Source organism: Phascolarctos cinereus, unplaced genomic scaffold (assembly GCF_003287225.1).
Source record: "Phascolarctos cinereus isolate Bilbo 61053 unplaced genomic scaffold, phaCin_HiC Scaffold_3;HRSCAF=262, whole genome shotgun sequence".
Classification (NCBI taxonomy): domain Eukaryota; kingdom Metazoa; phylum Chordata; class Mammalia; order Diprotodontia; family Phascolarctidae; genus Phascolarctos; species Phascolarctos cinereus.
The window spans coordinates 240319463-240344077 of record NW_027555736.1 but is presented as its reverse complement, the minus strand read 5'-3'; the positions used below and the strand labels follow the sequence as shown (position 1 = coordinate 240344077).

The 24615-nt window shown below is 38.5% G+C and overlaps 1 protein-coding gene across 2 annotated transcripts in view; it reads right to left on the bottom strand.

Annotated features, from left to right (window-relative positions):
• Nucleotides 1-3966: 3966 nt before the first annotated feature.
• SLC38A6 (solute carrier family 38 member 6) overlaps nt 3967-24615 on the bottom strand; it is a 77796-nt gene continuing 57147 nt past the window's right edge. Inside the window, exons 11-16 of one of the 2 annotated variants that reach the window (XM_020986493.2) lie at nt 19072-19151; nt 18596-18696; nt 13902-14026; nt 11974-12118; nt 11777-11871; nt 3967-5550 (exon numbers count right to left, since the gene is read on the bottom strand). In XM_020986493.2, coding sequence (XP_020842152.1) covers nt 5470-5550; nt 11777-11871; nt 11974-12118; nt 13902-14026; nt 18596-18696; nt 19072-19151 — 627 coding nt within the window. In that variant the 3' untranslated portion in view covers nt 3967-5469. Of the gene's footprint in view, nt 11872-11973; nt 12119-13901; nt 14027-18595; nt 18697-19071; nt 19152-24615 lie in introns of both variants that reach the window. The other variant, XM_078151520.1, reaches the window with a different exon arrangement.

Here is a 24615-nt window from a genome sequence, read left to right as displayed (position 1 = left end):
AATTCAAATATTTAAGGATCAGAGTAATTATCCAATAGATACATGGTCAAAGGATATGAATAGCAATTGTAAAAGGGATAAGTCTAAGCTACAAATAAATCATATGAAGAATATTCCAAATTGCTAGGAAAAAAAATGAAAACTAAAGCAAACTCTTTTGATCTATGGTTAGGGGAAGAATTCATGACCAAACAAGGGATAAAGAGGATCACAAAAGATTAAAATGAACAATTTGAGTTATATAAATTTTAATGCAATTAAATAAACTAATACAATTAACAACTGAAGAGAAACAGCTAAGTGGGAAATATCTTTGCAACAATTTTCTCTAATAAAGTTCTCATATACAAGATACATAAAGAACTGATTCAAATTTATAAGATTAACTTCCCCAAAGAGATATATGAAGAATATCAAAGAATACAAACAAGAAGTTTTCAAAGGAAGAAATCGAAGCTATCAATAGCCATATGAAGAAAAAAATGTTCCAAATCAGTAATAATTAGAGAAAAGCAAGTCAGTCAGTAAACATTTATTAAGTGCCCTCTATGTGGAAGGTACTATACTAAGCACTGGGGATACAGATATGAAAGACAGAAAAAAAGACAGTCCATGCCTTCAATCTAATGGAAGAAGAGAACACATAAAAGGAAGCTGAATGGAGGAATGGGAGGGAAGGGAAAGGAAAGCAGATGGGGGAATGGTGGAAATGTCAGAGAAGTCCTGAAGTAGTGCATCTAGTGAGAAATGAGACGTTCTGACCTGGGTTCCCTCCTTAAAGGAAAGTTTTAGAGTTCATGGCTCCACCTTCCAATCAGAGGGACAGAAGATGGAGAGAAGGTAGAATCCTAAAGTTGATGGGATCCTCCAGGATGATGAAATTTTCCCAGTAATGAGCTTCTTGGGACAAGATGGAAGTCAGTGAAGTCCCAAAGTAGTGCAGCCAGCTGAGAGATGAGGAGACAAACTCTGAGATGCCACTCCATAGCCAACAGAATGGCAAAGAGGAAAATGATAGATGTAGAAGAAGTTACAGGAAAATAAGGCACACTAATGCACTATTAGAAAAGTTCTGCATTGGTCCAGCATTCTGGAAACCAACTTGGAATTATACTCTAAAAGTTACTAAACTGTGCATAGGCAGTAAGACAACTATTAGGCTTACATACTGAAAAGATCAAAGATAGAAGAGGACTCATACACACAAAAATATTTATAGCAATTCTTTTTCTTGTAGCATAAAATTGGACACAAATTGGGAACTGAGTGAGCAAGTTATGGCATAATGTGTGTGTGTGTGTGTGTGTGTGTGTGTGTGTGTGTGTATACATATATAGAGGGAGAAGGTTCAGTAGAGTGATAGGGTCAGAAGGCAGACTGAAATCGAGGAGTGGAAGAAGTGAAGGCTACAAATGTAGACAGCTTATTCTAGGACTTTGGCTGAAAAAAGGAAGATGTATGTAGCACAAGTTTGTGGGAATCATAGTCTAGTGAAGATTCTTTTTAAAGACTGGGGAAACAGAAGCAGGAAATAAGAGAGGTTGAAGATTAGAGATAGGGGATCATTGAAGATGAAATCTGCTGGAAAAGACAGGAGAGAATGGGAACAAGGGTACATGCACCCATGTACCCTCTCCAAGGCCAGTCCTTGGAGAGGTAAAGGCCATATCATTTTCAAGAGACTTTGAGAGATTGGGGGTTGGTGTCTAGTGGTTTTGAGGAAAATAAAAATAAGGGGAAAGATGAATTACGTTTTAAATGGCCCCAACTTCTGCATTAATGTAAAAGGCAAAGTCCTCAGCTAAAAGAGGAAAGAGGTGTGGAGTGTAGGGGAAGGAAATTTGAGACAGAGAGGATGGTTTCAGAAAAACCTGGGAAGACATATGAACTGATACAAAGTGAACTGAGCAGAATCAGAAAAACAAGGTACACAATAACAGCAATATTATAATAATAATCAACTGTGAAAGATTAGCAACTCTGATCAATATAATTGACATGACATTTCCAAAAGACTTGTGATGAAAAATACTATTCTGATCCAAATGGAGAACTAATGGACTAAGTGAAGATTGGGGTGTTTTTTTCCTCTTAATTTTTCTTGCTTTCCCCCCCTGCAGCATGACTAATCTGGAAATGTTTTGCATGTCATCATATGTATAATGGGCATTATATTTCTTGCTTTCTCAATGGGTAGGGAAGTGGAGGGAAGAAGAGAATTTGGAACTGAAAATAGAATTTTTTTTTAAAGTTTGAAATAGCTTTGGAGAGAGAAAAAAAAGGATTGCCTTGTTGCTGTGAATCTGGTTGAAGTTAGATAATTGAATTTATGGTACGCCTAGTTAACAGTTGTGACACCTCCCAGCTCCATTCAGCAGCATGTAAAAATTTGGGCGGCAGATAATAGGAATAAACCAGGATTGAGATTCACAAAAGATGAATGGTGAGAGGACAAGGTAGGCAGGTGGATGATCTGTGAGTAGAGAGCAGTGTAAAGGTGAGTTGGTTGAGAATGGAAAAGGAAAAAAGTCAGCATAGGAGTAACGTGGGGTAGAGTAACTGGAATTTGAAGAAGAATAATAGGTTTGGGAGTGATGAGATATAAATGGAATGACAGGTTAAGGCTGACAGAGGAATGTCAGTTTTTGATTAAGGAGGGTAACACTGGTTGGTAATTGTGAGGTCCAGGGTGTGACTTTTCCTCGGTATGCAGTAGGTGGAGTGAGAGGTCATGTGATTTAAGGATACTGAGGAGTTGAGAGGTTAGAGAGCTTGAAGAAGCATTGGCATAAATATTGAAATCCTCAAAAACTCTTAGTTTCTTCCTTATGTATAAATTTTCCTTCAATTCTTTTATTAGGTTTTCTAACTTCTCTGGGGGTTCTTGTTCATCCTATTCTCTTTTATGGGTTTCTACATACACTTAAGGCAGAATTACTCTCCTCTTCTGGAATTTTATCCCAGGATTACTTTAACCCATAGCATTTCTTCATCGCAAAATTCTTCTTAGCTTGCTCATTTCCTCAGTCTCTACTGTTAGTTTCTTTGGGGGCTCCCTTACCTCTTAGCTGTTGTTTTTGGAAGGGAAAAATTGGGTGTATTGGCAGCCTTTCATTCAGTCATCTTGCTGTAGTGCTAAAGAAATGAGTTATGGAGCAGGGTCACAGAAGTGACAGAACAGGATGTGATCAAGGTCACATAGGTGAAGAGAGGGGTTATCTTTGCTAAAGAAAAGGATCGCTTCATCCTGAGATTCCAGTGAAGACACAAAGGTTTTAAGATGCATAGGGTTTAAAGTACCAAAGATTAATGATTTTGTTATGGCTGGCTGGGTATTGCTTTTGTTTTCTTTTGTCTCCCAGAAATTTGCCAGTTTCTTCATTTCTAGTGGTGGTTCTGTATCCACATTCTTGTCTGTGGTTGCCATGCTTGTGACTCATTCCCATGAATTTTCTGCCCAGGGAAACTGCACCATAACATAGCATCACTTCAGTGCTTGAGGTCCTGAAATATCTTACAATAAAATATTAAGAATGTGATGAAGATAATACTGATATAGCTATTTAAGGTGTGAGTGTGCTGTCTATGGTAGTTCCTCACCACACCCCCTAAAGTCTTTCATCAATCCAACATTGTTGAACTAGAAGCAAAGGCTGTGGTGCAGTGAAAAGAATCCTACTACAGAGGATAATTAATCTTTTAATACCTTAGGTTGTTTCATCAATTATTTTAGCTACATCAATGAAAGGTTGGATTGGGTAATATCTAAAGTGTTTTCTGGTTCCAAAACTTTGATTCTAAGGTGCTTTCCAGTGCTAGGATCACATGACTTATGATTTCCAACCATTCTTTCACCAAAAGCCATAAAGAAACAGCTTTCCTCTTACATTAACTAAACACTCATGCCTCCTAAATAATGACTACTCAATCCAAGTTATTAAAAACGAAAACTAGTAAAGGAGAAACTAGGAAAACAAGTAAGTTTAATGTGGGTGGATCTCATTTGGGTACACATTTTCAACTTAAAATGGAAGAGGAATGAATAACTATGGGAATGGTGAAACAAGTTCTTTGTTGCTAATGATGCATTCACTTCTCTTGGCTTACTGATGAGTTTGGGGAGCAATTTTATCAGCTGTCACAACAGGCCTAAGTCTGGATTTATAGAAGGCATAAACACGTAATGGCTTTAATGGGATTTTTGAATCGAACAGCAGCACATAATTAGATCCAAACAGATTAAAGTTCCCCACTGTGGGCTTTAGGAACATAACTAGAAAGTTTTATTTTCTCTAATAGGGGTGTAAACACAAAATGGATTATGGAGTCAGAACATAAATACCCTGAAAGGCAGTTCAAACCAAATTGAGGTTTTAGAAAGCAAGTATTTGTAATGGAAATACTGACTAGTCTCAACGAGTATTACTATAGTACAATGTAACAAGAAATAATGTTGGTTATTTTCCATGATCCAAATGCAGTAAGCCTCATAGTCTATTTAATAAGACAAATATTATTAGCTTGTATACTAATTTTGATTCTACCCTCTTATAACTGATCAATTAGCAAGCATTTCCAGAGTACTGCATCTAGGACTGTGCTAAGCACTGTGGAAGACACAAGAAACAGCAGACTTGAATTCAGTTCTTGAATTCAAATATATTGCAATCTCATTGGATTGTGCAGAAGCAGCATGATGAAATGTAAAAAGGGCACTGGATTTGTAATCAGACAATCTAGGTTCAAATTGTGTTTTTTCAATTTACCAGCTGTTTGATTTTTGGCAAATCATTTTACCCTATGGAACCTCAGTTTCCACATTGGTAAAGTGCGGTCTCTATTTCACAGGGATGTTGTGTGGATCCAATGAGATAATGGATGTAAAGTAGTCTGTAAACTTTAGAACACTATAAAAATGTCAAGCTGTTATTATTTTACTAAATTCTTGCTAAGACTGAAGGTATGCTTTCTTTTCTTACAAGATGACTGATTTATTCTAGGTCATCCCTATTAAATCACTTCAAAAGTCATGAATTCCAAGAGTAAGAAAGTTCACCTGTACAAAAAACTCACTCTTCCAAGACTGGCTGAAAAACTGAAAGTGGTATTGCAATAACAGAGGCAGCTAGGTGGTACAGTGGACAGAGCACCAGGCCTGGAGTCAGGAAGACCTGAGTTCAAATCTGGCCTCAGGTACTTATTGCCTGTGTCATCCTGGGCAAGTCACTTAACCTCTATCTGCCTCAGTTCGTCATCTGTAAAATGGGGGCACACTGGAGAAGAAAATGGCAAATCACTCCAGTATTTTTGCCAAGAAAAGCTGGACATCTGAACGACTGGATGACGACAACAAAGGCAATAATATGTCTTCTACAATCCATCATCAACTGAGCTCTGTGACGATACACACACATCTTCCTGGAAACCCACTAATAAATTGTTTTGTAGGAGTTAAAGATAATTATTCTTTTATTTATTAATCCATTCAAAAATTATTAGTGCAAAACTCAAAGTCCCAACAAGAATTCCAAAGAGAAACAATACAGAAGCCTGTAGAAAGGAAAAACAAAAAGAAACAGTTAGGCTACCTTGTACAAGGAAAGTTCTATTTCTGAAAGAGTACTAAGTATGTGATTTAAGAAAAGAAAAAAAAAGCCAAACCTTTCTTTACTCGGATTTCAAGGGGCACCTCAGGTGCATTTTAAGAACATTTTAAAGTAGAATATTTCATCTTTTTTGGTGAAAAGGCAGAGACTTTATAAACTACAGGCTTCACTTCTGTTGTGGTTTCTCCCACTAGCTAGGTATACTGACGACTGAAGAGCCACGGTATTAGATAATTTCATTGTGACATTCTGCTGTTGTCAATATTTTGGAATATGTGAGGATTTTTTCTTATCAGTGTCTTCCTTGGGATTATAAGCCCAGTAAAAGAGTCAAAGAGTACAGACATTTTAGCCACTTTATTTACACAGTTCCAAACTGTTTTACAAAATGGTTGTGCCACTCCGCAGATTCGCCAACAATGCATTAGTGTGCCCGCCTTCCCACCGCTCCTCTGACACTGACTACTGCCATTCTTTGTTAGGTTTGCCCGTTTACGGGGTGTGAGCTGGAACCTTGGAGTTGTCTTGATTTATATTTCTCCTATTATTAGTGATTTGGGGCATTTTTCATGTGTTTGTGCACACTCTGTAGTTCTTTTGAGAACTATTTGTTCATATTCTTTGACCATTTATCTATTGCAGAATGACTATATTTGTCTATATTTATTAATTATTTACATATGTTGGATACAAAACTCTTATCAGAAAAATGATACAAGGATTTTTCCCCCATGCAAACATTTCCCTTCTTATCCTAGATGCATTAATGTCTGCGCAGAAGCTTTGCAGTCTCAAGTAATCAAAGAAATATATTTTATCTTTTGTAATTACCTCTAACTCTTGTTCGGTTAAGAACGCATCTCTTATCCAGAGCTATGAGATGTATATGTTCTGTTCGCTTCTAAATTTTTAACCGTACGATCTTTTATGTCAAGGTCATAAATCCATTTAGAAGCATATTATGGTATGTTGTGTAAGGTATTAGTCCAAGCCTAATTTCTTGCCAGACTGCTTTCCAGTTAACCCAGAAGTCTTTGTCAAATAGGTAACTTGTGTTTTTAGGTAGCTAGGTAGCACAGCGGATAGAGTTCCAGGCCTGAAGCCCGGACAACTCATTTTCCCGAGTTCAGATCTGGCCTCAGATACCAGCAGTGTGACCCTGGGCAAGTCACTTAATGTTGTTTGCTTCAGGGTCCTCATCTGTAAAATGAGCTGGGTAAGAAAATGGTAAACCGCTCCAGTATCTTGCCAAGAAAACCCCAAATGGGGTCGAGATGGACAAGACTGAAACAACTGATGAACAATTAACTTATGTTTTCCATTTTATCACACACGGGGTTATTAAGTTCTATTATTTCTCAATCTCCCTTGTCCAGTCTGTTCCACTGATCTATTTCTTCTTTAATCAGTACCACAGAGTTTTGATGACTGCTGTTTTATAATATAGTTTGAGGTCTAGACGTGCTTCATCTTTACTTCTTTTACTAATTTCCCTTGATATTCTAGATGGTTTGTTTTTCCAAATGAATTTTATTATTATTTTATCAAGCTCTGTAAAGGGCCTTGGTTGACTGGTGTAGCACAGACCTGCACAACTTATAAACTTATTAGGGCTGAAGATAGGTTAGGCTAGAGACAGACTGATGATGGCTGGTTGCCAAGAGCCACGTGACACACAGGAGAGTGCAGTGGCAACTACGCCTAAAATACTTAGGCAGGCTGCACGTGGCTCGCACGCCGTATGTTGTGCAGGCCTGCTGTAGCATTAAAAACACAAATTAATCATGGTAGTATTGTCAATTTTAGTATATTGGCACTAGACATGAGCACTGAATATGCCTCCAATTAAATAGGAAGGTAATTTAAAGAGCACTTTGTACTTGAATCTCTACAAGTCTTTTCTGTGTTTTGGGAGGTTGATCTCCTATTTTATGTATTTTGACGTTATTTGGAATTGGATTTCCCTTTATGTTATTGCTTCTTGTTTCGTTATTATCCCATAGAAATGTTATTCATTTTTAAGGATTTATTTTGTAGCCTGTGACTTTGCTGAAACTATTCTCAGTAACTTGATTGATTCCCTGGGGTTTTCCAAGTAAACTGTCATAACATCAGCAAACAGAGATAGTTTTACCTCCTCTTTACTATCTTTATTTCTTTAATTCCTTTCTCCTGTCATTGTTTCTAGAACTCTCATCAAACAGTAGTGGGGAGAGTATCCTCGCTTCATGCCTGTATTTACTGGAAAAGGTTCCAGTGTATTCATACTGCATAGGATGCTTGCTTTTGTTTTAGACAAGTGCTTTTCATGATAGCTTCCTTTTAAAAAAGGTCTCTATGCCTATATTTTGTAGTGTCTTTAGCATAAAAGTGTGGTACTTTCTCAGAGACTTTTTCTGCATCTAATGAAATGATCATGTGGTTTTGGATATTTTGGTTTTGTTATCCGACTTGTCACTCTTTTTTGTTTTACTGGATTGCTTAATCCATTCACATTTAAAGTTTTTTTGGTGAGGCAATGGGGTTAAGTGACTTGCCCAGAGTCACACAGCTAGTAAGTGTTATGTTTCTGAGGCTGGATTTGAACTCAGGTACTCCTGACTCCAGGGCTGATGCTCTATCCACTGTGCTACCTAGATGCCCCCCACATTTAAAGTTCTAAGAGTTAAGTTTATATTTTATATTTTGTCTCTAAAGTTTTTTTTAAATGATTTTCCTTTTCTTCTGCTCTAAACACAGCATTATGTTCCTTAAGTTATTTTTTTAAAAGTAGTCTTGTTCCCACTGGCTCTTTTCTCCTCCTCTACCCCCTTTTCTCATTTGTTACTCTTTCCCTTTAGGGTTTTATTCTTCCTCTTTCCTACTTTTATCTGGTTATATATTTCTTCTCCTTTTTTTCTGCTCAATCATACATACTGCCCTTTCCTGTTCTCCCTTTCTGGTAGTCTTATTTATTAGTTATTTAATTTCATTTTTGTGCCCCTTTCTAAAAAGGGTTTCTCTTATTCTCTTCATTATCCATGTTCTCTTTCTGATTACTCTAGACTCACACGTTCTGATTCATGGTTTCTTGCTTCTGTATTCTTTATATGGTCAAAGCTTCTAAGGTACCCAGTCTAGGCTCTGCTCTCTAGGTGCTTTCTGTCAGGCTTGATTATCCCATGGATTCCCCTTTTCCATTGTGCCTCACTCTCAGAACAATACCAATCATTGCAGGTTTCAGGGAGGACACTGCCCCAAGGTAGCGCCCTGACCTTCTCCCCACTGCACTTGCCTGGAAGTTTCCTCCCCATGCCTATGCTCTTCTATTCCTCCAGGTGCCAGTTGCCCCCAGGGGTTCTACCTCCCCTTCTTCCAGGACAAGTAGACTTTTCAGACACCAAATACTCCAGACATCATCTAGTGCAAGGTCTTCATCTCTCTTCACTCATAGCAGCATTCATCAGTGGAACCCCCTCCCACCTCCAAATGCCTCCTTTTCTATCCTTTTTCAATGTTTCCCCCCTCTTCCTCCCCTACTCTTTTGTAGTATCTTCTTTTTCCGAGATCAGAAGTCACTTTCCCCCTCATTGCTAGCCTTTGATTTAACCCCAGTATACCACTCGTTCTCTCTATTCTCCTCCTCCCTTCCCCCTCTTTCATATATCTTTCCATGTTGTAAAGTAGTTCCACAAAAGCATTCACCTGTACACAGGTTGTCCTCAGGTTCTGTCCATAATGCTTCCTGTCTGTCTCTTCATTGCTAATGGCCTCTATCAGTTTTCCACCTTCATCCCTGTCTCCCTGTATATCTTTAAAAAGAAATTTCTTACTGGTTCTGCATTTATTCCCTTCTCTTGCAATTTTCTTGTTTGGGGTGTTTAAGAAGCAAATAGTATCTTCAATTCTGATTTTCTTTCTGAAAATGTTTCAAACTCTTTTTTGTTGGGCATCCATCTTTTGTCCTATGGTTAAGGTTAGATTTACAGGATAGGTCATCATGCATTGCATTCTGAGTGCCAATGCTCTTTGGAACACAATATTCCATTCCCTCCTTCTTTTATTAGTGGATGCAGAATAGTCTTGTGTTATTCAAATATCCTTTCCTCTGTATTTGAAGGTTTTTCTCTTGATGGCTGGCTGAACTTGTTTCTCAGCTGAATTATTAAATTTAACCATTATAGGACTTGGAGTTTGCAGCCTTGGGTTTTTTCCTGGAGGTGATCTGTGAATTCTTTCAATTGGGATTTCATTTTCTACTTTCAGAGATTCTGGGTAGTTCTCTACTATTATTTATTTCATTATGATATTAGGGGGTTTTTTTGTCCTATAAAGTTATTCTGGGAGACCTATGATCCTTAGGTTGTCTCTGCCCATTCTAACTTCAAAATCAGAATGTTTTGCTTGAATAGTGAGCATATTTTCTTTCAATGTTTTGGTTTTTGCTTCTCTTCTTCTAGGGTGCCCTTCACTTCTATGTATTTGATTCCCAATCTGTTCTCTCTCTTTTATTTCTTTGGTGAGGCTTGCCATTCCAGATTAAAGTTCTTCTATTCCATCGATTATTTTTGCTGTGTAGGATGTAAATTCTGCTCTCATAATTCTAATTTGTTTTTAAACCTCTTAGTAACAGCATGTTATGATTCCATGTTCTCCTCAAATTCCAAAGGGCCCTCTGTCTCATCAAGTGTTGAATCATTTTCCTTCATTTTTCAGTATTCATTCATAGATTCCTGAACTCATTTACTAGAACTGGAAGCCATATTTCCTTCTGTTACTGTTTTTCCTATTAATTTATCTGCTTGTGTTCTAGGTCTTTGATATTTCTTCTTCCTGAAATCTTTGGTACTTTCAATCTCTTCTCCATGCCACCCCTCCTCCCAATGTTATTTTCCTTATTACTTTCTTCCTGACTCTGTCCCCTCTGATTATAGCTTCCTTGGGAGCTGGATCTCAAAGAGTCTCAGCCTCCTCCCACACTGGGCAATTCACAGTTCACCAACGTAGGTCTCTGCCCCAATTTACTTTACAGTGGTCAGAACTGGCCCCAGCTGAACCATGCTCTTTTCCTCAGGCTTGAGCTGCATAGCTCCTCACATGTAGAGTGTCCTATCTAGGTGACATGTCCTGTTCCTGCTGTCCCTTAGTTCTCTAGCATGGCCCTGTCAGTTCAGAAGCTGCTTCCCTTGGCAATGATAATTCAGAGCCTGCTCTCCTTGGCACTGGCAATTCAGAGCTTTGCAGTGTAGGTGCTGCTGGGTTGCAGCTCCTGGCAGGCAGTGACCAAGCTGGCTACTGAGGAAAGAGCAAACTTCTGCAGCCTGGAGTCAGGACCTCTACAACATGGAAAAAGGAAGGGGGAGCAAGGAAGAGGGTGAATTTTGACACAAGTCTGTGTTGTGTTGCTGGGTCTGCTAGTGTGACCTCAATGCCAGTAGTGTGGAAGGAGGGTGCTCAAGGTCGGTGTCAGTTCCTGGGTTTTGGGCTGTTTTTTTTTTCAAGTTTCTTTTGTATTATGGATGTCACAGGCTATGGACATAGCTGAAGTTGCTTTATCTTTGACACATAATTTCTGTTTTGGAAAGGTCAGAGGTTGTAGGGATTGGAGAAAATGTCTAGTCTGCCATCTTGCTCACGTGACCCAGAAGTCCTTTATCACCTCTAGAATCAAATTCCAACTTCTCTGGCACTCAAATCTCTACAATTTTGCCCTAGTCTACTTTTCCTGCTTTATTATCCATTTTTGCTGTTACTCACACATGTCACTCTTTCCCATCTCTGGGTCCTTCTAGAGGCTGTCACCATACCTTAAGTGAAGTCCCTCCTCTCCTGGGAATCCTCAGCTTTCTTGAAAGTTCAGCTCAAGTACTATTTTCTACATGAAGTCTTATTTGATCCTCCCATCAGCTAGTGCCTCCCTTCTACCTCAATTATTTTGTATTTATTTATCAGTTACACATATATGTCCACGTTGATTCCCTCAAATAGAATATAATCTCTTGGATGGCAGGTAACATTTCATTTTTAAATTTGCAACCCCTGTACATAAACATAGTGCCCGGCATATATTAGATACTTAATAAATGCTTTTTGATTGATAAATAGCCTCTTTTGAAAATGCATAATATAAAATGACCAACACTGTTCTTAAAACAGTGGTCATGAAAGAAATATACACTTAAAAAACATACCCCAAGTTTCTTCTGTGATATAAAATCCTCTCTACTGAGTTTAAGATAAAATAATCCTGGGAACACAAAAATCAAACATGTTGATGTACTGGCACCTTTAAGGGAGAAAACAAACAAACAAAATGATGTCATTAGGATCAGAACCTGAAACTAAGACAGCCAATTTATTACGTAGAACTTTGGAACAGATAACTTACCAACTATGCCAAATATATTTCTAATGTCAGGAACATACAGTGCAAGTAAAACAACGACAATATTGAGTGCTAAAGTGACCAAAAAATGATGAAGCCACGAGAATAGGCGATTAGGAAAAAATGCCATGATTATTGCTTTCCTTGCCTGTACAAAGGAAAACGAAACTAGTTTAAGAAGAGAAGGTATCATTAGGGAAATACTTGTTTAGACATAAATCCGACCTTATAGTCTTCTCACAAAATGTCTATTTTCTAAAAACTTCTTTCTACACACTGCTTTAATCATGAAGCTTTTAAAAACACTCATAAAATTTAAATTTTATTCTCAAATATTATCATCCTTTCTTAGGATCTGGCATTTGGTCTAGTGCATTTATCATGCTGTATTATTTATAATAATAATTTGTGTACTTATCATCTCTCCTACTAGGTGGTAAGCTCTCAGTGAGCAGGAACTCTATTTTACTTATCTCTCTATGTCCCTGCCCTGGGCTTAGCAAACAGTGTACTATATGTGGTAAATACTAAATAAATATTTGTTGCACTGAATTTACATTGCACCTTACTGGGTAAAAAATTATGAAAAATGTGAAAACTTTCACACACATATTTTCCTTAATTTGTTTGATTACCACCACTAATCTGTCTGACGTGGAAGTCATGCTATGCTATTTCATCCTAAAAGACATGATTTGTATTTCTGAGTGCCATGCAAAGCATAGCTATTAGAGGTCCTAGGCTAGGAAAGCCACAAGTTTGAGTCCAGAGATCGAAGGCATGCCTAAGTATCTGAGGACCAGTCTAGCTGAGGTAAAAAAAATTACTGAGACTACTAGGTAATAATGGGGGACAGCTAGGTGGTACAGTGGGCCTGGAATTAAAAAAAAAAACATCTGCCTGAGTTCAAATCTGGCCTTAGACACCTGGCCAAGTCACTTAACCCTGTTTGCCTCAGTTTCCTCATCTGTAAAATGAGCTAGGGAAAGAAATGGCAAACCCCTCCAGTATCTTTGCCAAGAAAATCTCAAAAAAGAGTCAGAGAGTCAGATACAACTGAAAAAACTCTGAATAACATGCAATAATGGCTATCAATTAGTCCTTAAAGTCGATGGCCAGAAGAATAAAGGTTCTAAAACATAAAAGAATTTCAATAAAGGACATATTTTATATTGCTTACGACAACTCATTATTCTAGCTGTAGCAGCCTTTGTTCTTTCAAATGGACTCACTAACTATACCAAACACTGTGTGAGAAGCAAATCAATAAGAAGACAAAAGCCCTTGAGGAATTTACAATCTAAATGGACAGATGAGACACCTATAACAATATTTGAATACTTTTTCCCTAGAGACATAGTAATTATCGGAATTCTCATGTACAATAATACTTTATTTTTTTATTCATCCATTTACTCATTCATTCTGCCCTCAAATCTTTTCTTTCTTTTTTTTTCCCCCTCAAATCTTAACAACTGCAAAGTCAATGCTTTATTTTGGCTAAGATGAAACTAAACTTTCTCTGTGAAAACGAAGTGACAATAAATCAGTAAGTACTTACTTTTGCTGACTTGAATTTTCATCTTTTTGTATATATTCTTTTGAAAACACAATACAGAATTGGAGAAAAAAAAAAACTCAACCTTCCCCCAAAACTTTAGAAGTACTACATTCTCCAAATTGGAAACAATGCTGTGGGATAGCTTAACTCTAAACTTAATCTAAAAAAGCACAAATTAGCTTAGTGGTTCACTGTTATTTTTGTCCTTTCATGAAGCCATATGCAGTTTGAGGTCTTTGATCAATCACTTGACAAATGAATAAGACACACAAGACTAGATTTGACTCAAATGTTCTAGTCTGCAAAGAATTAGCGTCGCCATATTAGGGAAACGAGTACAACAGGCAACAAGACCTTTAACAGTACTTACAGGGAAGTGGATTAGAGGGACTGTCAAGAGCACAGCAAACAGTATGCATAACTTCACAGCCATGACAACAGCATCACCTGGCAAGTATTTGCTATAACCTTGCAGTATTTCGGACTCCACTTTTTCTGCAAATAACAAAATAAGGTCCTGTTACAAATGGCTAAGATGTCAAGAACGAGACAATAGTTTCTTTTCCATAAACTAGTGTTTGCAAGACCTTCTCAAGTAACTCAAAATAGGGGTTTATTTTTACCTTGGGGAACAGGCAAATATCTTTTCCCCCCTTCATGTGTGGGTCACCCAAACCTAAACAAGCACATATACAACCTCTAAAGTTAAGAAAAGGAATAAGAATAAAGAATTTTTCTTTCCAGGATGTTACAGAGCACTTCAAATGTTGCTTTGCTTATTTTTACTTCACCTGTTAGCTCAAATGGCATCAAGCAGTGTAATGATTGATACCCAAAGCAGAAAATGGGGCAAGTGGAAAATTAATTATCTAGTGACATAAGGGAGTCACCAGGAGGGGAAGACAAATTCTCTATAGTACATGTGGCTATTTTCCAATGAAGAGATCTAAAAAGGGAAGGTGTTTAAGAAAATAGTACATATAGACTGTAGGAAAAGATCAACTTTGACTCAAGTTGGAACTATAGTCCACTCTTGTTGGAGAAAACTAGGAAAGGTAAAAGGTATATTCAACAAACATTAACTGAGTGCCCTCTCTCTGTCTGGCCCTGTGGGGATACATGGTTGAATAACATGCAGCTCCTATTCTTAAGGAGCTTACAATCCAGGAGAAGAGATAACATTTATACTAATAATGATAATAAAGGGAGAAAGCTTTATGTGAAATAAGAAGAAAAAGTAAAGTGCAATTAGAACTTTTAGAAAAGAAAGATTATTTCTCATAGGGATGGGGTTGAGGAGGGGCAGAAAGATTGTGGCAAATACCTGGGAAGTGGCATTTAAAGGTGGACCTTAAAGGAAGTTTTAATAGACGAATAGCAGGGGAAAGAGAAGAGGGTAATTCCAAGGGGGAGGGGAAAATGTAAACAAAGACACAAAGCCTGGAAGGGAATAAGCAGAGAGAATCCACATTTATATAGTATACTATATGTCAGGCACTGTGCTAAGCACTTTACAAATATTGTCCCACTATCAAGCAGGAAAGTGAATGGTTATGTAGAGAGATTGAGGAATCCACTATGGCTGGAATTCTGAGTACATGAAAGGAAGCAAATGGAAATGAGGCTTAAAAAGTAGGGTGGTATTTGTTTATAGTCTTGAGTGCCCTAAGGCTTATGTGGCAGAGATCATCTTATATAAAATTTGTGTTTCCCTAAGGATGGAGCACAATAATCTGAACACACTAGGAATTTAATAAACTTTTATTGAATTTATTTCCTTTAGCAAGCAACTGTAAGCTACTGAAGGTTTTTGAGCATGATGAGAGCTGCCCTTTAGGAAGAACTGGATCTGAGAGACAGTACAATTGGGAACACCAGTTAAGAGGCTATTACAATTGTCTAGGTGAGAAGTAATGATGGCCTAAACCAGGATGCTGGCATTTTGAATGGAAAAGGATACTTGTGAGGGAAAGCATAAATATTTATCAAGGCCAAAATGGAAGTTTCACGACTTTGCATGCTTGTAAGCTCCTTGAAGACAGGGACTACAGTGCTTTTATCATGGCACACATTTAGTAAATGTTTATAGCATTGAATTCCATTTGGAAATTAGTTGTCTAAAAATGCTTTCTAGACTTGTGAAGGCAGCATTAGTAAACCAAACTTAGGAGAGCAGAAGACAACAAATCTAGATTCTATTCCCAAATGCTTGATATTTGTGAATTATAGAGTCTCAGAGTTGGAAGAGAACTCAAAGGCCATTAATCTGACTTAGCACAGAACTTAATGCTTAATAAATGCTTGTTTACTTAATTTGATCTGACCTGACTCCAACTCACTCCACCCATCCACAACCGGAACAGGCTGCTTCAGGAGGTAGTGGGTTTTCCCTTACTGAGGTCTCCAAGCAAAAATGGGAAGACACAGTTGTCACATTTGTTGTAGAAGAGAATCTTGTTGAAAAAATGAGTTAGATTAGATGACCTTTGAAGTCTCTTCAGATTGTAAGATGATGACTTCTGATGGTAGCTCCTTCCACTTCTGGATAGCTCTCTAGATGTTACAAAGTTTTTCCTTAAAACAAGTCTGATTTTGCCAATTCTACTCTCTGGAGCAAGTAGAATAAGTCTAATCAAATGCTTGTATATGGATATCATGTCTTTGCAAGCCTTTCTACTCCTGTAAACAGCCTCTATTCTTTCACAATCTAAGATCATAATATGATCTTGAGGCCTTTCATCACGCAGTTCTCCTTTAGATATTCTCCAGATTATCAATGTTCTTTATCAAATGTGGTGGCCAGAACCAAACAGATGAGATCAGATCAGGGCAGAATATAGTGGGATTATTACTTCTTCAATAGGAAGATATGAAGGACTAACCTGTTTCCATTTTATGAAGTACAGTGTAGCTATTAACACCTGTTGCTAATCAACCTCATGGGGTTTTAAAAAGAATAATTATTGTGCACATTTAAGGCAGTAGTTTTGTTTATCAAAGGAACATGATTTCTCCTTCTTACCAGGTAATGCCAAGCTCTCATTACATATTCTATGATAAAAACCAAGATTATTAACCTAGGGCTAATAGGTGAAGGCTTTTCCTGTAACCAAATTTGGATCAGATATAAAATCAGCTTTTGAATGCCTGGATAGAAGACACTGCCTCACATATACTGAGATAAGTCAGAAGTCTGAGGAATCAATTCTAATTTAAACTCAAAGTGTTCCAAGTCTACTTTCCATCCTCTCAGGGTCCAGATTTGCTGTCAGGGCTGGTTGGTTAGCTCTGTGTTCTTAGTTGAGCCAGAACACATGTAACCAATATGGTAAAATAAGCTTGTATGGATCCAGACAAATCTCTACAAATATTATAAGGTAACCTTTGCAAAGTATATATGACCTTAGTTAAGACAGTGTCATAATCATGGTAGGTTGCCAGACAGGGTAAAGAGTTTATAAAGTGGGACTCAATACTTGACTTTTGACCTTTGGAAGGCTTTAACTTCGGACCAAAATTCTTAACAAGCTCTTTGCTTCAAGTACACGCTGTATTACATGAGATTGCCATCTGTAGTCATCTTGGCAGAAAGGTGATATGAAGGTTCTTTCTTGCACTGTGATTAAATGCCAAAAGAGATCTGTTCTGAACTGCATATCACCATCTCCATCATGACTCTGCCTTTAGGGAAGGAATTAGTTTGTGTGTACAAAATCAAAATAAAACCAGGCAGCCCAAAAAACACTTTAGGATGTAATTTTCCTTAAAGTTTTTATTTCTTCACCTGAGGAAATTTGAGTCTTATGAAAAACCTGCAATTGTGGACAAGGAACTGAAGTCTAGGAAGATCCAAGAAGGAAAAGATATTTGATAATTAGGTAAATCTCTGCAGGGGAAATATGTCCCTTACAAGCACTAAAATCTTTTAGACTCATGACTAACGATGTGAAGAGAGAATTTTTAAAAACCTACAAAGTTTAGGCAAAGCTTAAATAAGCCAGGAACAGCTAAGAATTTGCTTCAGAATGGATCCTTGACTGAATGGCATTTGGACCCGGGGGCACACACATATAGTTTTCCTCCTTAATTCTTCTCCCTTACACCTAACATAACTACAATGAAAGAGGCACTGACTGGATTCAGAGTCCAGAAAATTCTAGGCCTGGCTTCATAACCTACCACCTCACTGACCATAGGCAAGTCATTTAATGACTCTCAGCTTTGTCTTCCTCATCTTTAAAATGGGAATAACTTTACACTACTTATCTCATAAGGCTTTTGTGAAGGTGAAATGAGATAGTGCATATAATGTGTTTTATAACTATAATATGCTATATAAATATAAACTATGATTATTATTACAATTATCACTATAATCAATGAATAAACATTTATTAAGGACCCACTATATGCTAGACACTTTACTAAGCACTGAGGAGGCAAAAAAAAGTCAAGAAAACAACCTCTGTCCTCAACGAACTTTTTTTTTTAAGGCAGTTGGGGTTAAGTGACTTGCCCAGGGTCACACAGCTAGTAAGTGAGACTGGATTTGAACTCAGGTCCTCCTGACTTCAGGGCCAGTGCTCTTATCCACTGTGCAACCTAGCTGCCCCCCTCAGTGAACTTTCAATAAGATATTCCCCTTCACTTGTTCCCATCTACCTGGAAGGACAGAATTTTTTTTTCTGGCAACATATATAAAGTTAATTAATTTACCAACTATATTTATGCTTTTTAAAAGGTATCAGTAACCTGAAGTTCCCTATTACATTATCTGGCAGAAAGACACTGAAGTGTGTACACAGAGCCGCAGCTAAGTTTTTAAACAACAATTTCCTGTGAAATGACAAATCACACTGTTTTCTGATTCCTCACTTTTAAAAGGCAATAAATCAATTCTTACATAACCTTAGGATGACTCAATTTTATCCAAGTGGCTTTCTGAAAAAGTTAAATATATTAACAAGGGATGGACCTGAACTCCAAATATACAATAAAGCTCACTAATAATGCAAGAAAAATAAGTTGCATTTATCTCTTACTTATGTACAAGTAAATACTTACCATAAAAAGTGAGGTACCCAAACAATGCTGATATAAAATAAATGAGAAAACTTAAAGCAATGCCTGTGTTGGTTACATTCTGCATTCGGCTCTTAGAAGGTCTAAAAGACAAAAATAGAACCAAAATAGAACCACAAAACCGGACAAGACGAGAACCACAAGCTGGACAAGATCTGGACAAGAGATCAAAGAGTCTGCACCCTCTAGGTCATGGTGCTCCTCAGCTATACAAAGCTGAGTCCATCAGCAACTTATACCAGCAATTACAACAGAAAGACATAATATGACAGTACTTTTTTTATCATGTGACATTTTCCATGAGGACTCCACTGAGTTTTTTGTACGGTTGTCCAGGAAACCCACCAGAATCTAACACAGGGAACCATGAGGAAAGGATGGAATTGACTCAGAAAAGCCTCATAATGTCAAAGACCTTTTTATTTCCCTTAAGATAATCTAAGATTCGTATACGTTACCTTCGAAGCTCACAGTATACAGGCAATATTGAAGTATGGCAGAGAAATGAAAATGCCATACTTGGAATGGCATAAGCACTCTGAAAAATTTTTTTAAAAAGTGAAATTGTTAGTTTCCTGCTGAAAAAGCTGCTACTAAATTTGACATACAACTCATGTTTTCCAATGTGTAGAATCTGGTCGAACTCAGTATTCTTCATTAAGCTGCTACATTATTCAAAGAAAAACTATTCCTGTGATACAAGGGGTAGTTACGGATGTATTTATAGTTATTTAATAAGCCTTACTGGTGCCTCTTACTTTTATATCACAGTTATTTGGGGACTCTACCACTCTACAAACATTCTCCCTCTCCCCTCCAAGCTTCCCTCTAAAGAGTTATGGTCAATTTCAAAATCTATTGAAAATGTTTTATTCTTTGGCTGGTTTCCCCTGTCACCCTAATGCCATCAAGGAACCTTCTTTTACCATGAGCTACTGTTTTCTTAGGTAATATATGTAACCATTAGAATAATCAATCAACAAGCATTTATTAAGCATCTACTAGGTGCCAGGTGCTGGGGATACAAAGACAAAAGTGAAAATAGTCTCTGCCCTTAAGTACATTACAGCTTAGCTGGGGAAGAGTACATTGGATATTTATAATTATGTACAAAGGAAAGCCTTCAGGTAGAAGATGGCACTTAAGAACTGAGACTTGAAGGGATCCTGAGAGATAGAAGTGAGGTGGGAGTTAGATTCTTAGATTAGTACAAAGGCACAGATGTGGGAAATGAAGGGCTGTGCCTCCAGGCCAGTCTGGCTGAACTGCAGTGAGCACAGAGGAAACTAATAGGCAATAAGGACGGAAAGGTAGGTTGGGGCCAAGGTGTGAAGGACTTTAAGGAACAAACCGAACAGCTTATGTTTGACTCTGGAGATAGCCAGGTTGCGATTAGTGTGAATAACAAAACTCGTGAAGCATTATTCAAATTCACACTACATTTCTTTCCACTGGGTTGGAGCCAATGACCATATTTTACATAAGCATAAGCACAAATTCAAATACATCTATTCATAGGAGTCCTTGTTTGCACTAATGTAATAGGCAGCCGTTAGAGTTTACTGAGTAGAGAATTGAGACTAAGTCCTAAACTTTGGGGAAATTAGTTTGGCAGCTATGAAGGGTGGATTGGAGGTGGGAATAACCTGAGGCAGGGAGACCAATTAGGTAGCCTGTTGCAATAATCTGGGTGAGAGGTGATGAGGGCCTAACCTAAAGTGATGGCTGTGGGAACAGAGAGAGACAGAGTTTCATGGAGAGATTATGTGGAGATAGAACAGGCAAGAATCAGCAAGTGAGTGGATCTATTGGGTGAATGAAAATGAGAAGTCAAGGATTGCACTGAGGTTGTGAACCTGGGTGACTGAAAAAAAAAATAGTGGTGCCATCAATGGGTGGGTTTAGGGAGAAAGATAATAAGTTGTGTTTGGGCACCCTGAGTTCAAGACATCTACAGGGCATTGAGTTGGAAACGTTCAAGAGGCAGTTTGTGCTGCTGGACTGGAGCTCAGGAAAAAGACGAGAGCTGGAACTTTAGATAAGGGAGTCAACAATGTAGAGATATTAAGAAAACCCAGGTGCCAAGAAAAGGAATAGAGAGAGCAAAGAAGAGCCAACACAGAGCCAGGGTTACACTCACAGTAAGGGGCATGATACGGATTTCATGATATGGAAGATTTAGCAAAGGAACACTCAGACAGGTAGGAGAACCAAGACAAGGCATGGTCATGAAGACACATAGAGGAGAGAGGACACAGGCAGTTAATAGTATCAAATGCAGGAGAGAAGTCAGGAAAGGTTAGGATTGAGAAAAGTCCATTAGATGATTAAGACATCACTGGTGACTTTGGAAAGGGAATTTTCAATGAGGGGCTATAAAGTAATAAGATGGGAAGCCAGGTTGTAGAAAGATTAGAAAAGAAGAAAAATTGATGATATTATGATTACAGAGAGCTTTTTCAAGGATTCTGGCAGAAAAAGGGAAGAAAAATGGCATACCAATAGCTTGAATGAAAGACAGGCCCTAGTGAGGTTTTTTTTTTTCCCCTTTCAGGAAGGAGAGAGAGGTGTGTTTGTAGGTAATATGAAAGGAAGTCTCAGATATGAAAAGACTGAAAACTAGAGAGAAAGGATGACTGGGAATGCAATAAGGGCCCCGTTGAGAAACTCTAATTCCCTAACTCTAATTCTAAGGCTAGAGGTCTGGTATGGCTATAAAGGAGGCATTTACCAATAAGGACAGAGAGGCCCCAGGTTGGAAGCTCTGAAAATGAAAGGTTTAAGGCCTGCAGGGCATAGGCTCTGGTCTGGGTGGCTCATAAGAAAATGGGAGGAAAGTCAATAAGAAAACTAGAAGATTGCAGGTTTGGTTATGAATGGGAGTGGGAGAGTTTGGTTATGAATGACTTTGAAGTCAAACAGAGGCTTTTATATTTTATATTGGAGGTGCTAGGCAGCCACTGGAAATTATTGGGGGGGAGGTATAACATGGTCTGACCTGAATTTTAGGAAAATCACTTTGATAGCTGAATGGAGGGTAGAATGGAATAGGGAGAGACTTGAGGCAGGCAGACCACTAGCAGGCTATTGCAATAGTCCAAGCGTAAGGCAATAGGGACCTGCACCAGGGTAGTGGTAGTACCAGAAAAGAGAAGGGGGTATATTCAAGAGATGTTGCCAAGTTAAAAATCGACAGGCCTTAGCAACAGACTGGATATGTGGGTGAGAGAAAGTGAGCAGTGAAGGATGACACCTAAGGTTGCGAGCCTGAGGGACTGGGAGGATGACTGTGCTCTTGACAGTAACAGAAAAGTTTGGAGGGAGAGAACATTCAAGGGTAAAGCTAATGAGTTTAGTTTTGGACCCTTTGAGTTTAAGATGTCTAGTTCAAGATGTCTGAAAGGCAGCTGGAGATTTAAAAATGGAAGTGAGCAGGGAGATTAGGGCAGGATAGGTAGATTTGAGAATCATCAAGATAGAGATGATAATTAAATCTAGAGGAATTGATGAGATCACCAAGTGGTGTCAAGGGAGAAGAGGGTCAGGACAGTGTCCTGTGGGACACCTATGATTAGAGGGTGTGACTTGGATGAAGATCTCAGCAAAGGAGACTAAGGGATTAGGTATGAGAGGTAGGAGGAGCACCAGGAGAGAGTGCTGTTCTAAAACCTAGAAAGAAGAAGGTTTCAAGGAGAAGAGGGTGATTAACAGTGTTAATGGCTGCAGTGAGGTCACAAAGAATGAGGAGTGAGAAAATGAAGCAAGGCCTGATAAAGTGGATCTCTCCTGAGGCACTCGGCAATCAAGATATTTGGGTCTCCAAGGCAAGCATCCAGGAAATTACAAGGGCATGGTCTTAGGCCGGGACAGCAAGGTGGCTGGCAAGGACTTAGCAAATGATAAGCAGCGACAGCACAAAGGAGAAGAGTACATAAGAACAGAGAATAATATAGATTTGAACTGGTAAACTAAGGGTCAATCTTGGGAAAGGGCAAGAAGTGAAGCTAGAACAGGGGTGACAGTTTGCGAAAGTACTGAAGGGCGGGGAGAATGGAAGTCACAATGAGGACAGAAAATAGAATTAGGGAAAGATGGAGAGACTGGATCAGAGTTTCAGAGTCCTAATTATGGAAATTTAACACATGTGGATGACAGTGAGATCAAGAGTATGGCCATTCCTGAATACAGGTGAAGTGGAGAATAGGAATAGTTCATGGGGCCGAGGAGACTGGGGAACTGGGTGTTTGGGGGGACATCAACATGTATGCTGAAGCTCCCTAGTATAAAGGCAGGGTTTGGGACTTGGGGGGACCTACACAACTCCTTGAAAAGGGGAGGACAACGACCTGGGGGCTGGCAGGTAACAGCTATTCAGATCTGATTCGGGTAACAAATGTAGACAGAGCAAACCTTTAGAAGTTGCTGCATGGCATGGTGAAGGGAGAGTCTCTAAATGGTGATAGGGAATAAGAAATAGTCAGTTTCCCCTCCTGGACCAAAGTGTCAAGGGGTGTCAAAGAAGGTACAAGTAGTAACGGAAACAATGAGCCAAGATGTGGGGTCACACATGAGGAGCCCAGTCTCTAGAAGAGCCAGAAGATGTATCTTAATATAACTGGCTATTTGTTAAAGGGAAATGTACAAAATCATCCCCATGCCATATATACTTGATTCTGGATAGATCACCAATATCACTAGTTACCCTTTTCCCTTCAAATAACTGACAGCTATGTTTCCAATGTGCCTCGCTCCCAGTTAGCTTTTCTGGAATTCACAGACTCATAGAATTAGAGTTAAAAAGGACCCTTGGAGGCCATCTTTTCCAAACCTTTTATTTTACACGAAGACAGTGAGGCCCAGAGAAATTAGGTGATTTGTCCGTGGTCGCTCAGGTACTAAAGGGCAAAAGTGGAATTTAAATCCAGGGACTTCCTCTGACTGCAAATCTAGCACACAGCACTACACTGCCTCCTTCAATAACTCAATTCAACCTCAAGCAATACTAACTATTACTCATACTGTTCTCCAAGGGACTGTGCTCTGTCTGCCTGGGAGAGGAATCATTCTAAATAGCACTTTTCTAAAAACCAAAATTGTACATAATGTATATGAGAAGAGGAGAGATCGTTGGATGTAAGAACTGCTTAAGAAATTACTTTTTAAAAAGTTTTTTTAAAGTAGGGTGAAAGGAAGGTACATTTGGGCACGATGACGTCTAGTTTCCTGTACTGTTAAAACACAAATTACTAAAGAATCAGAAAATGTAACTCCTTGTTCTTTAATACCATTCTTTAATCATAACAACATATTATATTTCTATTTACTACATAAAGGCTGCAATCTGGACTAGTGGAATGAATGGCCATGCAGAAGAACTTGTGGATTCATAAATGTATTCCATCTCTAAGAGGCCAGATTTAGATGGCGTGGTTCTTCTACCTGCAAAGTCCCATCTCTACCTCAAAACCAAAGGCTGGACTTCAGATGCTGAAGGTCATAGGTCTTCCAGTGATATAGAAGGAAGTCATTCACTTAGGTCTGCCCTGAACAGCATAAGTAATGGTGAGATGTAAAGGAGCCCTTACAGCTGGAAGCTGGGCCCTTGTCTTTGTCAAAAAAAGAAAACTGGGCTCTTCAGAGGACAGAGGACAGTGCAGCCAAAGGTCAGGTCATACACCCTCTGCTGGTACTCAGGTCCACCCTTTTTGCATTCTCAGTCTTTTAAGGCTCACATATGAAGCATGCTCAAGCCCAAAGAGTAAGAATTGACCTGGGGATTCCAGATTTATCCTGCAATCCTAACTCCAGAAAGCAGCAAGCTTTTCATTTTTGAATGTGTACCAGAAGTTACCATTGTATAATGTTAAGTCAATGGTCCACTGGTTAGGCTGAGTTTTATTACAGACAAAGTTTTACTTAAAGTAGGAATTTTTGATGTAATAGGCTGGTTAGCTTTACAAGTCCATGGGGCTACAAAATGCCTGCATCCACAGAAAGATTCG